General features: G+C 32.4%; 1 protein-coding gene across 12 annotated transcripts in view; it reads right to left on the bottom strand.

The window, feature by feature from the left end:
* LOC107437589 (uncharacterized) overlaps positions 1–14744 on the bottom strand; it is a 236234-nt gene that overhangs the window by 3340 nt on the left and 218150 nt on the right. For all 12 annotated transcript variants that reach the window (XM_087167509.1, XM_087167508.1, XM_087167510.1 and 9 more), the window contains 7 exons: positions 14378–14467; positions 10310–10444; positions 7024–7146; positions 4962–5021; positions 3821–3937; positions 2446–2556; positions 387–1770 (listed from right to left, as the gene is read on the bottom strand). In XM_087167509.1, coding sequence (XP_087023635.1) covers positions 430–1770; positions 2446–2556; positions 3821–3937; positions 4962–5021; positions 7024–7146; positions 10310–10444; positions 14378–14467 — 1977 coding nt within the window. In that variant the 3' untranslated portion in view covers positions 387–429. The remainder of the gene's footprint in view (positions 1–386; positions 1771–2445; positions 2557–3820; positions 3938–4961; positions 5022–7023; positions 7147–10309; positions 10445–14377; positions 14468–14744) is intronic.

Raw genomic sequence — 14744 nt, 5'->3', positions numbered from 1 at the left:
ACTTATAAAGTGACGCCCCATTCCTTTATTGGAAAATTGAATATTTCAGATGAATAAATGACATTTCTTAAATGAAAATACATTTAAAATAGGTAAGGCGTGCAGAAAATACAAAATTTATTTTAGCAATGCATTGGTATTATAAATTACACATTATTTTATTTCCATCCAGCTTAACATACAAAGCATAGTGTTCTTTTACGTATTGCTAAAAAAAATCTATGATGCCTACAAAAAAATTAAATATAATCAAAAATTATCCGAAACATTTATCGTTTAATTTTATGACACATCCTGTATTTTGGTTAAAAAAATTAATATATAATATGAATAATGTTTTACAAACAGTTATGATACACAAGACAAAGTATTTAAAAGACACATACCATTTTCAAAACAGAAGAACATCACAAACATAACAGCACACTATTACACATATTCTGGAATTTCTGCTTTTGTTAAATGGCTAGTTTTCTTTGGTAAAGAAAAAAAGAAATCATCTGCAAAGGGATCGTTCTTCTTTGCAAATATGTTTTTCTCACTAGGCATTTGTAGTTTCAAATCCCGGTTGGATTCAATGTTCAAAGACTGCGCTCGCAACCGATGCCCATTTGAAAGTAGCACGCTAGTGATTGACTGCATATTTTCTTTGCTAATCATCTCATAGTCCGATGAAGAATCGCTTGACAAAGAATGAGACGAAACTGTGCGACCACCGTTTTGAACAGTCCCACCTTTGTTCAGAGAGGGTCGAGGTCTGGGTCGAGAAACGCCGTTGTGGTTATTTGTTGAATTGGAGAGACCGTTAATGTTATTATGTTTTGTTACGGTGAAACCATTTGTCAACACGGAATTACCATTCTCACCATTCATAAAATGAGTCTGCTGTAATCCGTTGCGGTATCCAGTTGGGCTGCTGCTTTCAAAATTGTTATAATTTTGATTAAAATAATCTGCATTGTTTGGAGAATCTGAAACGTACGGTTGTGGGCTTTTGGAGTAAGGACTGCCCATACTGCCGTTGGAAAAAGCTAAGTCTTTTTCCACGTTGTTCATTCTTGGTGGAATAGGAATAGGAGAACTGGATGATGTTGAATTCATTTGTGAATAATTTAAATTAGTACAATTTACATTCAGTTGCTGGTTTGATAGTGGTCTTTCTAAATGAGCATTGAAGAGGGCTGGGTTAACCGGCTCAGACTCACTTCTGACTTTTGGGTTGTGTGTGATAATATCACCATTGCTGTTAACTAGGGAAAGTTTCAGGTTTGAAGGTAAGGCATTGGGTAAGGAGGAAGAGGGAAGAACAGGTGGAGGTGTGTTTTCAAAATCGACAGGGAAAGGAACTGGGGAGGATATCAACAAGTTCACATCTAGAAGTTTGCTGGCTTCTCTATTTGGGTCAACGAGGTCATTGAGAACCTTTTTGGGTGGATTTTTCACGTCCTGGAAAAATTCTGTCTTGTCTTTGTAAGGCCTGTCTTTACCCAATGGATCTAGTTCTGCGAATATTGAAAGGTCGGTTGAGTCTGTCTTGCTGAGTCGAGGAGGCTTAGGTGGAGCTGACTTTTTGGCTATTTCCTCTTCTAATTTTTGCATCTCTGCCGCTGCTTCACTTTCTTGACTTGTTCCTTCAAAGATGCTTGGACCTGAATCAATAACATTGAAAACTGCATATTTATCCCCATTGGCAGAAAAATCACTAGGCTGAGTGTCACCAACTTGTATTGGAGCAGCAATAGGTGTTGGCATTGGTACAGCAAACGAATCCTGTGTTAAATACATACAAATCAATTATTAATTGGAGTAAAGGTATTATAATTAAGTCTAAATTTAAATGTCTTGATACATAAATGTACTAGTTGCTTAACAATTTAACTATCAATTTAATACAAATTTAAATTTTTTTTAAAAAACTTTGCTTAATTTATACATTGCTTTTCTCAGAGTTATTGTTTTGTATGAGAAATATTTAGTTAGTTAAAACTTATTAACTTTCAATGGTTCACAAGTGCTTTACTAACCAAAATATTTAAAGTCTGCCTGTGACAAGAAGAATTTTAAAAAGTAACATTCACAGTTTCTGCAGCCTGTTGCTTTCTTGTGGTCAACCTAATCGCTAAACTGGTTGTTAGCTTATAGGAATGGATGAGTCTTACGCTAACCACTAAATTGTATCTAAAAGCTCCAATAATTAACTGATAAAGTGCTTTGAACGAATTTTGTCTGGTCACTTAAAACTTGTGCAAAAGCGACTTGTCCAGAGATCTCCCTGCCCGTAAACTAGATTGAAATCGTTAAGAATGGGTGTGTTCCGGTCACTTATAGTTGAATCCATTGAGATAGGAACATGTTAAAATTTTAAATGGGTTCCCAATTTTTATTCTTCTGTATTCACAAAATTTATGAACAACAGTTTTCATGAAAAACTGGTACGAAACTTACCCTTTTAGGGCCTAGCACAAACGATGTATCAAATGGATCATTTTCTAAGATAGGTACTTCAGAATTGAATGCTGTTGCAGCTGCAATACTAGTGTCCATTTGCTCTATGCCCTGAAATTAAAACTCATGTAAGTTCAAGGGAACTTATTATATTACAATATTTTATTCAAGTTCCAAATCCTAGCATTATTTCACTATTAAGAAAAACTCGTATTAGTACCATAGTTATCAAAATTTCATGAACTTAAATAATTTTAACCAGGTTGATGATTATACTCCCCATAGTCTCTATGTCTATTTTATGACCATCGTTGGACAGCCGACCCAATTTTGGATTTACTGCTAGCATTGTAATTTTGAATCCTATCCAGAAGACAAGGGAACTCCTGGATTAAGGATGCCCCACTCTAATGTCATATTTCAGCAATATTTATAACAGGGAACTGTTTTGTGAATTGAAAAGAAAGCAAACATTCTAATTTCAGAAAGGTATTTTTTTTTCCTTTCTCAAATTAAAATACATCAGCTAAAAAAAGTTTTCTGATTTAGTAGTTTAAAATTAATATATTTAAAAAATTAATTAAGCTTTAAGACTTATTTTAAATATCGGATCAATGAATAGGGTGAAGGGTTATCTTTTTTATTCTGCGCTCCAGTTATTTTGTTTCGGGTATGTTTACCGGAATATAAAGAAAAACTTGAAGAACAAAATGTAATTAATTTTGTAATGTGTCCTTCGCTCCAGAGAAAAAGTATTTTCTTTTATAACTCTTTGCGTGTATGTTTAACCGAGTTAAAACTATGATACTAATCTATACTATGATACTAATATGAGCAAGCTTCCTGAAACCGTGAAGGACGTTAGAAAGCTCCTGTTGTAGCCCAATGTTATGCTTACCAGGTGAAGAGACTCGATATTTGTAAAAAGTTTATTATTAAGATTAGGATTTAAGTATTTGCCCAATATGGCTACTCAAAATGTTTTCCGAGTTTAAAATATTTAAATCAAGTCACTAGTTTTAAATTGTGAACTAAAAACATTAGAAATAAAAAAAATCAGTTGTCATCTTTTAACTGTTGCCTCTTATTTTGGCTATTTATTTATTTCATATTTTTATGAGATTTTAGAATGCTAAAGAAAAATTTAGAAAAAATAGTCCGTATAGAAAAAAATTATAATTCTTGAAAATTTTATTGAACTCAAGGCTCTGGCATGAAAATGAATCGTTAATAGTAACTCAGAAGCCTTTTTTTACACCAGTGCCACATGCAATGCTATTGAAAATTAGCTTTATGATTCGTTTATGACCATCCGTATTTTGCATTTATATTTAGTTTAGTTATCTAAAAAAATTTTAATTAAAGTAATTATTACCTTCTGAAGCTGGTTTAATTCATCCTGTAAACCTAAAAGATCATCAATTGTTTCATAATTTTCTTCTGTTTTAGGTGACTCATCAATCATTTCAGCTGGCTCTGTCATCAAAACTTCCTTTAAAATAATAAAACAAATAACTTTCTTTTTATGTGTTTTGATGATACAATTAAAAGAAAAAAATTTTTTCTTCTTTTTAATGTTAGATAATCAGACACTACTATCAGAAATACAATGTATTTTTATGTATACAAATCAGGGCTCGAAAAACCACCCGTCTGCCAGTCCTTGGTGGTCAAAAATTCCCCCCGGACAACAAATTTCTCGAATCCGACGTCCGCGCGGACGGCCATTTTCCCGTTAATGTTCGTGATACATTTTCAATTTTTGTTATCTTACAAGAGTCTAGCGCCTTACTTCTAAAATGACACTCTAATCTAGAAATACAGCAACATACTGCGCATGGTGGAATTGATGCTTTCTCTGTCTAGGAGTACTGCAGCGGTTGAAAGAGTCTTTTCAGCAATGAGCTTACAAAAAGACACATTACGTACTGGTATTAAACAAGAAGCGTTAAACGCAATTATAAACATCTATCGAAATGGAAAACCCCTTTCAGATTTCTGTGCAGAAACCTCTGTAAATCATTGGCTTGATTGTGGAACTAGCAAACGTCATATTTGAGTCATTTAAAAAACGCTGTACCCTCGGATAAATTGACATTCCAGATAACTTGACCTTTGTCAATTAAATTATTTCATAAAAGAAATAAATTACTTCATAAAAGAAATACTAGGTTTTACTATTAGTAACCTAGTATTTCTTTTATTGCTGTATAATGTAATCCTAGTAACTACAAATTCATTGTGCAATTTATATAAATGTTAGTAATAAATAAAAGAAAATTATATTTTTATTTATTTAGAAGCTACGGGTTAGTTTCAAAGGAGGACGGGTACATTGTTGGACAAGCCGTCCTCGGGGACGGGTAATATTTCTGAGTTTTTTCGAGCCCTGATACAAATACAATTTTGTTATTCACCAAAATGATTAGATTAGAAATAAATCTATAAAACAAGCATTGATTTTCTATAAATTTAAGTCATATGAACTAAATATAGTTAAAGGAAGTCATACTTACAAAAACAACATTTTCAGTATTTGCCTTTTCTTCAGTTGAAGAAATTTCTTCTGTTTTACTCTATTATAAAAAATAAAAAATTTAATTTTCAGCAAAAGTTATATGAAAATGTTCATCATAAAAAACATTTGTTAACAATAGAGAAAATTGATAAAGATGTCACATTCATTTACTTAGTTCGATGTTCATAAAGATGACTGTACTGCTGCTAGGTTGTGACATTAGTCCATAAAATGTAACTAAACTAGAATGTTTATTTAGTAAAAAAAAATAGTGTTGAAAATTTAATTTGTGAACTAGTCAAAACATATAAAATGAGTCAGTTTTGAAGCAATCAAATATGTGTGGCCTGGTCTACTAAACTGAGTTCTAAAAACCACCACTTTTGATAGTTAGTGATTGCAAAAAATGGAGAATATTTATACTATATTTTTGTTAGAATTTTTAATTTTTGGGAATCTTAGTTATTTGAGTCAGAGATTTCAGATAGTAGGCATTATTATTATAGGCTCTTAAGCAGAAATTTTCTCAAAACTGTGATGTACGTCGCAGAATGGAGTAGAACTAATTAAGTCTCTACCAGGGCTCGAAAAACAGCCCGTCCGCCCGTCCTCGACAGTCAAAAATTCTCCGCGGACAAAGAATTTCTCGAATCCGACGTCCGCGCGGACGGCCATTTTCCCGTTAATGTTCGTGATACATTTTCAATTTTTGTTATCTTACAAGAGTCTTGTAAGTTACAAGGCAGCAGAATGACCCACAATACAGCAACATACTGCGCATATATTGATGTTTTCTCTGTCTGGGAGTACTGCAGCGGTTGAAAGGTAATTTGCAGCAATAAACATACAAAAAAACACAATACGTACTGGTCTTAAACAAGAAGCTTTAAAAGCAATTATAAACATCTACCTAAATGGAACCCCTTTCAGATTTCTGTTCAGAAACCTCTGTAAATCATTGGCTTGATTGTGGAACTGGCAAACGTCGTATTTGATTCATTTAAAAAACGCAGTACCCTCGGATAACTTGACATTCCAGATAACTTGACCCTTGTCATTTAAATTATTTCATAAAAGAAATACTAGGTTACTATTAGTAACCTAGCATTTCTTTTATTACTGTATAATGTAATCCTAGCAACGACTAATTCATTGTGCAATTTACATAAATGTTTGTAATAAATAGGAGAAAATTATATTTTTATTTATTGAAAAGCGACGGGTTAGTTTCAACGGAGGACGGGTGCATTGTTGGACAAGCCGTCCTCGGGGACGCGTAAAATTTCTGAGTTTTTTCGAGCCCTGGTTTCTACTGAACCATTTATTTCCATACATTTCATATGCTGTTCATAATTTTCTTAATGCCGGCCGAGCGGTTAGCGTGCCTGACTGCGAAGCCAATGACTGCGGGTTCGAATCCCGCTCTGGGCATGGATGTTTCTCTCTGTGTTGTCCTCTGTTGTGTGTGACGTGTGAATGTGGCCCGCCCTATGAACGGGTTTGTGGCAGTGTGGCGTGGTCAATGTTGCTCGCCTCCGTGACTTAGGTTCACAGGTGCCCACTGGGTAACGTTAAATGAGCAACACTTCCGGCATCTTCCAAGGTGAAGAACGAGAATTCAAGTGCCTGCCGTTATTTAAAAAAAAATAATAATAATTTTCTTAATACAATCATTCGTCAAAAAGATATGGAATTTGGTTAACGAGACTTGTCTATTTTTGACGATAACCACAGATCATTTTATGTATCAAAATTCTTGGAGCAGAGCATTCGATATAATTCGGCTGCTAGAATTATAGGTTAATAAAAATACATTATAGTTAGGCTCTAGGTATCATTTTTTATTAATTAGTGAACTTATGTTAAGCAGCGGTTTCATGATATTAACTGTAGTTATCGTTATTTAATTGTAATTTATTATAGGGAATGAATTAAAGAAGTAAATAAAACAAGGAGAAAAGTAAATGAGTAGTCGAATTAGTTTTTAAACAAAATAACGTAAATAGAAAAAAAAAGGTTATGTGTTATTATATAGTTTAAGAGCTATAGTTGAGACGTACTTCATTTTGGGGTTGTGTCACCTCATTCTTAGAGGACTCATTCTTGGCATTATCGATTTCTTGCTTTTTGTGAAATAGGACCGTCTGGAATAAATCTCTAATTGCCAAAACGACATGAAAAGCCTGAAAAGGAAAGCATGAAATAAATTAAGAATTGTGATGTATCGAGAAAACAGTTGAAAATTTTGTTTTTAACAATTCCGTTTTTTTTTTTTTTTTTTTAAAGTCCATACTGATTATCTGTGATCTGAAACTTTATTTCTTTTTGCCTGTATGTATTTTTACTTGTTTTCTTTCTTTTTACTTAAGCATGAAAAAAAAAACTCAATTTAATCAGGTAAAATCTGACTTGAATTCGTATTAATCGCTGGATTGTTCGAAGATTAGCCGATGTAAAAAATAGCTTTAGACTTAACTACTCTTGGGACTAGACTATAATATGATGGTTTACTTGCACAAGTATAATGGTAGAAAAAAATTTTTTTTTTGCATTCGGGAACTTAACCATTAATCTTAACTTAGACAGTTCCTCAATTGGCAGAGGTGGACAACTTAATAGGTTTCACTGAATTAAAAAATGTCGTTCTCCATCGTAAAAAATGAAGAACAAGCAAAACTTACTTTAAAATGCTTGCCCGTATCTTTAAAAATCTTGCTTTTTTACTATGTGTACAGCATAACGTTTTTATTATTATTTTTCTGTATTAAAAAATGTGAAAACTGTGCTTCTGAATTCTTTTTCGATTTAAATATTTTGTTAATAAATGTTGTCTAAGTGATGTCTGAAGAAAGGCATTACAAAAAAATTATAGACTATCTCATGTAAATATTGGAAGGTCGTAGTCAAAATGATAAAACTAATGAAAAATACCTTTCTTTCAAAATTTGATATTGAAATAAAAAATGAATTTAAAAGTAAAGCAGTTACATGAAAACGTTACTTAAAATATTAGAAAGAATAAAATATATTACCTTCAGGTATTTCATTAAAAATCATAATTTATTGTAAACTGATTGTGTTGAGGTTTATTAAATAAAGCGCGCTGCGTACATAAAATGCAGCTTAGCAAAAGACTCCTGACAAATTTCCAAGCATTTTTTATTGAAACTCTTAGCATTTATTTTCATGCTAACTTATTTTGCCTATATACAGTGAATTCGCGATAACTCGAATCTGATAGGACTGACGAAAAACTTCGATATATCGGAAGTTCGACTTACCGTTAGTTTCGGTTTTTGACTTTCAAAATATTGTCGGATTATTTAATTAATGCTTATTAATTACAAATCTTCTAAATGCTTACAATATTTAAGATTATTTTTCTGACAAGCCATTTACGATAAGACTGTTTGAAGCACTTTATGATACCCTGGTCCATCGGCTGCAACTTTGCTGTTGTGTTTGGCGGGAGAAACTGCAAGTTTACTGCTTTCAAATTAGGTAGATCATTATGCGCTGTGCATAATGATCCATAAAGAGTATCACTTTTCTTTTTTTAGCGAAGAATTTCCGATCAAATTTTCTTACATAGTCTTCAAATAAAACTGATGTCATCCAAAACTTTTTGTTAGACTTGTAATTCAAAGGACACGTTTTTACATTTTTGAAACATCGGGGATAACGATAACAAGTAAGGGCAATTTCTCTGCCCCAGACGCATTTCCTCCAACTAGGACAGTCAAACGTTCTTTGCTCATTTTACCCCCTGAGCAGTTTTCATCCTTAAACATCATAGTCTTATTTGGAAGACATTTAAAAAATAAACCCATTTCATCAATATTGAAAACATCACTCATCCTTTTCACTGTATCCTTGAAGTAAATTTGGTAACGTTTCATTTAACCACAGTTCACATACTTCAAGAGGGACAGCTTTACCTTCTCCATGAAGAGTGCGAAAAGCATTGTGTGTGTGTTGCAAAGGAAGGGGCAAGATATCAGCTCCTAGGTTTTTTTTCTTGCTTTGAAAGTTCCAAAAAAAAAAAAAAAAAATCGAGTTAAAGGGAGTAAAATTCGAGTAATCGAGAATCATTAACATGAAATGGAAGATAAAAGGGTCGGGACCTCATAAAAAAATCGAGTTATAGTAATATTCGAGTTATCGTACTTCGAGTTATAGCGAATTGACTGTAGTAAATATTCTCTCACTCGAAATAATTCATGGAGTGAAAAATTACCGAAGTTCAGGTCTTCTACCTACATGTGTTACTTGGTCTAACTAGAATAATATTCCTCTTAACATGCTATAGTCGTTGATGTATGTAACATTCTAAACACAGTTGGGGCACCTTGTTTATATGTAATCACCAACATAAATATTCTTTAAAGAATTAGAAAAATATTTATCTTTACTGCTTTTTGTAGTATTTGTATCTATTTTAAAACTGAGGTGGAATTAATTTTACTCGTGTTTGTAAATATTCAGATAGTCCTGAATTTATACAACCATAACGTTCTAATCGATCTTTAGACAAAGTATACGTTATCCTATAATAAACGATTAACTTATATTGTATCATCATTAATTATTTTTACGTTATCAAATTATAATTGTAACGGCCTTTTATGTAGAAATCTAGTCTTCTTTGATAGGAAGTATTTTATTTTGTCACCTATGTTTGACAGTGTCGATTCATATTGGAGTTATATCAAAGTTCAACTTAGCAGCTTTGTAATTTTGAGCCAAACATAGAAAATAATTCAGCTGTTGGGCCTTGGAATCTCAAAGTATAGAGCGTTCGTATCCCGATACGGTGACTCTGGTTTAAATCCAAACTATGGCTGGTCGATTCGAAATGTGCCGACGTAAAATTCCTCAGTGGTAGACGGATGAGTTAGAATCCCCTTGCCGTTGGTCTAACCGCAAGAGGTTTTCGTTTTTCTTCCCATGTAACTCAAATGCGGGTTAGTTGCATCAAAAAGTCCACCTGGAAGGCTAGTTTGTCCCAATGGTTGATCCAGGAGTTCCCTTGCCTTCTGGGTTTGGTTAAAAATAACAAGGCTAAGGAGATGAATATAAAATAGTCATAAACCCAAAAAATGGATCGACTCTTCAACGCCGTTTATCAAATAAAATAAAGCTCCTGGACCAAGCATCTCAGGCCCAACTTTCATTTGCGTTACATGGTGGAGTGAACCTGAATGGTGGAGTGAACCTGAATGGAACCTGAATGAGTGAACCTAACGGCATGATTCCTGAGGATATTTTTTAGAGCTGAAGACATATCTTGACGATCCTTTTGGCAAAATAGATTTATTTCATTACGATGAGACGGTGTCAACTTACTGGCTTTTCCGTTTTGATTGCTATGAATTGGTGTGGTTCACTTGCAGATCCAAAAACGTAACCAAAAGTTCTTGCATCTGTAATATCCTGAGATATGAAGGATATAAGTGACACGGGATGATGGTACATCACAGCCTAGTAAAGAAAGAAATAAACTTTAATTGGAAAATATTTTTATTTATTATTAGGGGAGAGTGGGGTCAATTGTAACAGGGTACGATTGTAACAGATCAAAAATTTCGAGGGTCGGGTTCTAGATATGGTTCCTAGGTGGCGCACAAGGTGTATTTTATAAATCTACATGTACACCCCTGCTGGCAACCATTTTTAGGTACTTTTGAAAGAGTTACATCACAAAAGATATTTTCACGATACGTAAGTACTTTTTTTGGCATTAGAATATTATATTGTAACAAAGTAATTTTGCTTAAACAAATAAAAATTATTAACCGAATATGTAAGATGACACCTTAATTAACATATCAACAAAAAAAAAGAATAGTTTTGTTAATTAACTAGCATTGTTTTTAACAAATGAAGCTGAAATGGCGTCTTGGGGACGATTGTAACAATAAGTAAAGGGACGATTGTAACAGCTGAAAATAAATAACCTTATGTTTACAAACCATTACTTAACTCTTTAAGAACCACCAATAGTTTCCTATATCATTTATATTATGTTACATGTGCATTATTTTATTTGTCACTTTTCACAGCATAAATTAAAATTTTTAACCCCTTAAAGTTAAAGTTTAACCCTTTAGGTCTCTGCTGATTATTATTTTTACTCCTAAAATATCACTACTATTTTGATGAATAAAAAAATATATCACAACTATGATAATCTGCATAATTAACTATGTTTTAGTTGAATTTATGAACTCTTACAATTGACCCCGTAAGTGGGGACAATTGTAACAAGTGCACGACTGTCAAAAATTGTTAATAACTAATATAATAACATTTAAAATAAGGTATTTATTTTTTTTCTAGTAGAGGATAGTCTACTTTGTTCGTCTGTCAATTAATAGTAATAATATATTGGATTTTTTGTTAGTTAAAAATAGTTAAGTAAAAAATGTTACAATTGACCCCACTCTCCCCTACTGTTTGAATTGTGAAGTTGTAAAAATTACTTTCTATTATTTTTTTATGAAGGTGATTAAAATATTAAGCATTTTAAAATGTTAAAACGGAATACAAAATAACACTTATCTGAAACACTTTTTTTCATGTATTTATTTTGTTATTTAATTAAAAGTTAAAAAGTTTACTATTAAGAAAAAGGATCTAACATATTAGTGTTGATTAATTCACGGCCTCTGTGTTAATAAGTTTGTTTTGCTAGCTTTTTTGTTATTTATTAGTCATTTACAGCTACTACAAACGCAATATTTTTTGTCCAGCTTATGATGCGTTTACTAAATATTCATATCTTAACAAACAATTTAGTCCACTAATAACATTATTCATTTACGTTTTGGTAATCTCTTGCTCTCGGTTTAAGACCCGTTTTTTCTTGAGCAGATAGCTGCATCCAAGGCTGAACCCAGGTTTTACGAGCCATTTCCACAAAAAGCCTTACTTTTCATATTTTGACATCCCTTTATACAAAATTGTGTTATATAGATGTAGAGAAATTATCTGCAATTTTATTTTTAAAAAGCTAATGAATACTTTATTTTTATGAGAAGTCTTCCTCGGGCCTTGACTACATCACATGTAAATAACACGCATAATTTTTCTGTCAAGAAATGTTTGCTACTGAAATGATACTACTTCTAAATTTTTCATAAAGTTACCCGGTCTTAACCCACTAATGGCGTAAGAGTGATTTGAATCATTTATAAGAAAAGTAGTACTTGTATGATTTATCCAAAAAGATATATTTTATACAACTAAACAATGAATATCTTGATTGAATCTGACAATGAACAGTTTAACTCCAAAAGACCCTGTCTCACCCCACTTTTCCCTATTTTTTTTATCTGAAAAGAAAATAAATTTTTTGGCTTCTATTGAACAGTATTTGACAACTGTTAAACTCTTTACCTTAAAATTTAAATGTTTTCTCTTAAATTTATTTAGAATTGAATAGTCAAAGTACATACTCAAAGCTGAACAAATTGCTGAAGATTTCGATCAGACTATCTTATGAAATCTACTAAATGGGGAAGTCATGTGTAAGGTTTGTGACCTAACTAGTGGACATGGTTGTGACAAAAACTAGTTTATTATTGGAGGGCGAAGCTAAAGGCAGTATTTATGGCTCTGAAGCTGATTTTACGGGCCTAAATTAACTCTTTATAGGACTTCATTTATTTACAATGATGCAAATATATACATTAAGGACTGTGGTTACAAAACAACTTGTGTACATATGTATATATATATTACAAAGAAAATTGAAGAAAAAAAATTATTATATAAGGCGAGCTTAAATGATAAATTGATTTGCAAGTATACGATTAACAAAGACGTTTGATTCATGGATGTCTACTTGTGTCATGGACGACGCACTACAAATATTCAGTGAGTGCAACACCCGCCAATCATCCCAATGACGAAACAGCTTTCTTCTATACTATACATATAACTTCTAACTATACATATAATTCAAACTTATTATCTCCATATTACTATTAATGTCCACCACAGCAAGAGTGATGCTACTAACAAGGGAAACTAGGGAAGTGTGACTCGCCAATTTTGAAATAAACTAGTGGGATGTATGCCTTAATGAGGAATAATTATTTTAGGGGGCAACATTCGTTTCGGCCCACAGAAGGTCCTGTGAGAGATAAAAAATAATTCAATATATAGAAAATTCGGTATTTTATTACTTCAATGCAGACTATTAGTTATTGTAATTGTCTCAAACTCCAATTAATTTGTAATTAATTGGATAATTAATTAAGTTGCTAATTAATAAATTATTTAGCAAATTAATTATTAATTAATTGCATACTCCAATTAACTTGGAAAATTTTTTGAAGAAAAATTTTTTTACGTAAATTTTTTTTAAAAATTAACCTAACAGGTTTTTCTGAAAAACTAAAGATATATAAAATTTTCGAAATCAATTTTGACAATAAATATGCATTATATAGTACGTGAAAGTGCCACAAAATTAATTGGAGTATGAGATAATTGCTATAACTAATAGTCTGCATTGAAGTAATAAAATACCGATTTTTCTATAGATTGATATACTTTTTCATCTCTCACAGGACCTTCGATGGGCCGAAACGAATGTTGCCCCCTAAAATTATTCCTCATAAGGCATACATCCCACTAGTTTATTTCAAAATTGGCGAGTCACACTTCTCTAGTTTCCCTTGTAAGTGTAAGTTTGTTTACCCCAAATACTTTCGAGTGCCGCTATAACTATTGCTGTGCTTGACATTCCTAGAAATATGATATTCAAAGAAAGCTAGGATGTGTGCCGGGTGATCAAGGTTGCACTCATTGAACCCCTGACCCCGTTTTTGGAAATCTATGCGCTAGCAATGTAGCGTCGTTTTAACCACAGTCAGACGACATGGATAGTACCTGAGCAGGGGTACCCAAGTTTCAACCCCACAACCGACGCGAGGACTTTAACCGCAACAGATTTAAGGTGCACATTGCTTCGGCTGCCAGGATTGAATTAACAACTGCTGGCTGATTTTTAAAATTCTAAAAAACATGAAAATTATTTTTGAAGCTAAATCTGATAGAAGTGTACAACAAAAATCACGTTCCAAAAGCGAAAAACTTCAAACCACTCTGTATGGATAATATAATAATAATAATTAAAATAATGTGTTAGTGAATTATTTTATATTTTTCATACTTTTGTTGCACAAGAAGCACTTGTGGTTAATACATATGAGCGATTTAATCTTTTGGATGTCGACCAGCTTCTTCCGAAATCCGACCACTGCTTTACGTGAGCTCATACACATTGAACAGTTATAGCATGTACCTGAAGCTTGGTGAGGGCACAGATCCAAGTCTTTGTGCATCGTATACTTGTAACAGAACGTATCATTCAAGCTTAATCTGTGTTATTCAAAGCCTACTTACCCCTGTTTTCTCATCTTTTATTTTTATACCTTGTAAAGAAACTGCTACACTTATTTTTCTTTTATGAGGTCCCAAGTTTTTAACGTTTAGCTGTAATTAAGAGAAAGACATGGTTATGAAATAGAACAGTTGAAAGAGGTTTATGAAGAAATAGGAATGCGAAAAAAAAAGTTTAAAAATCAAAGACTATTCATAATCATTTTTACATCAATCTGTCGGAAATAAGAATAAATAATTTTCTAATTTCTAAGATTAAGAAAGAGTTTTATTCAAACTAAAACATGCTTCGTAGAAAGGAATGAATAGTTATTATTAAAATGTGCGCATAGTATATTTTTATTATTAGTATACAACGAAGCATCTACAA

The sequence above is a fragment of the Parasteatoda tepidariorum genome, chromosome 7 (genome assembly GCF_982258835.1).
Source record: "Parasteatoda tepidariorum strain Cologne lab strain chromosome 7, Ptep-v5.0, whole genome shotgun sequence".
NCBI classification, from domain to species: Eukaryota; Metazoa; Arthropoda; class Arachnida; order Araneae; family Theridiidae; genus Parasteatoda; species Parasteatoda tepidariorum.
Note: the sequence above shows the minus strand (reverse complement) of the source record. Positions and strands in the feature narration are given on the sequence as shown.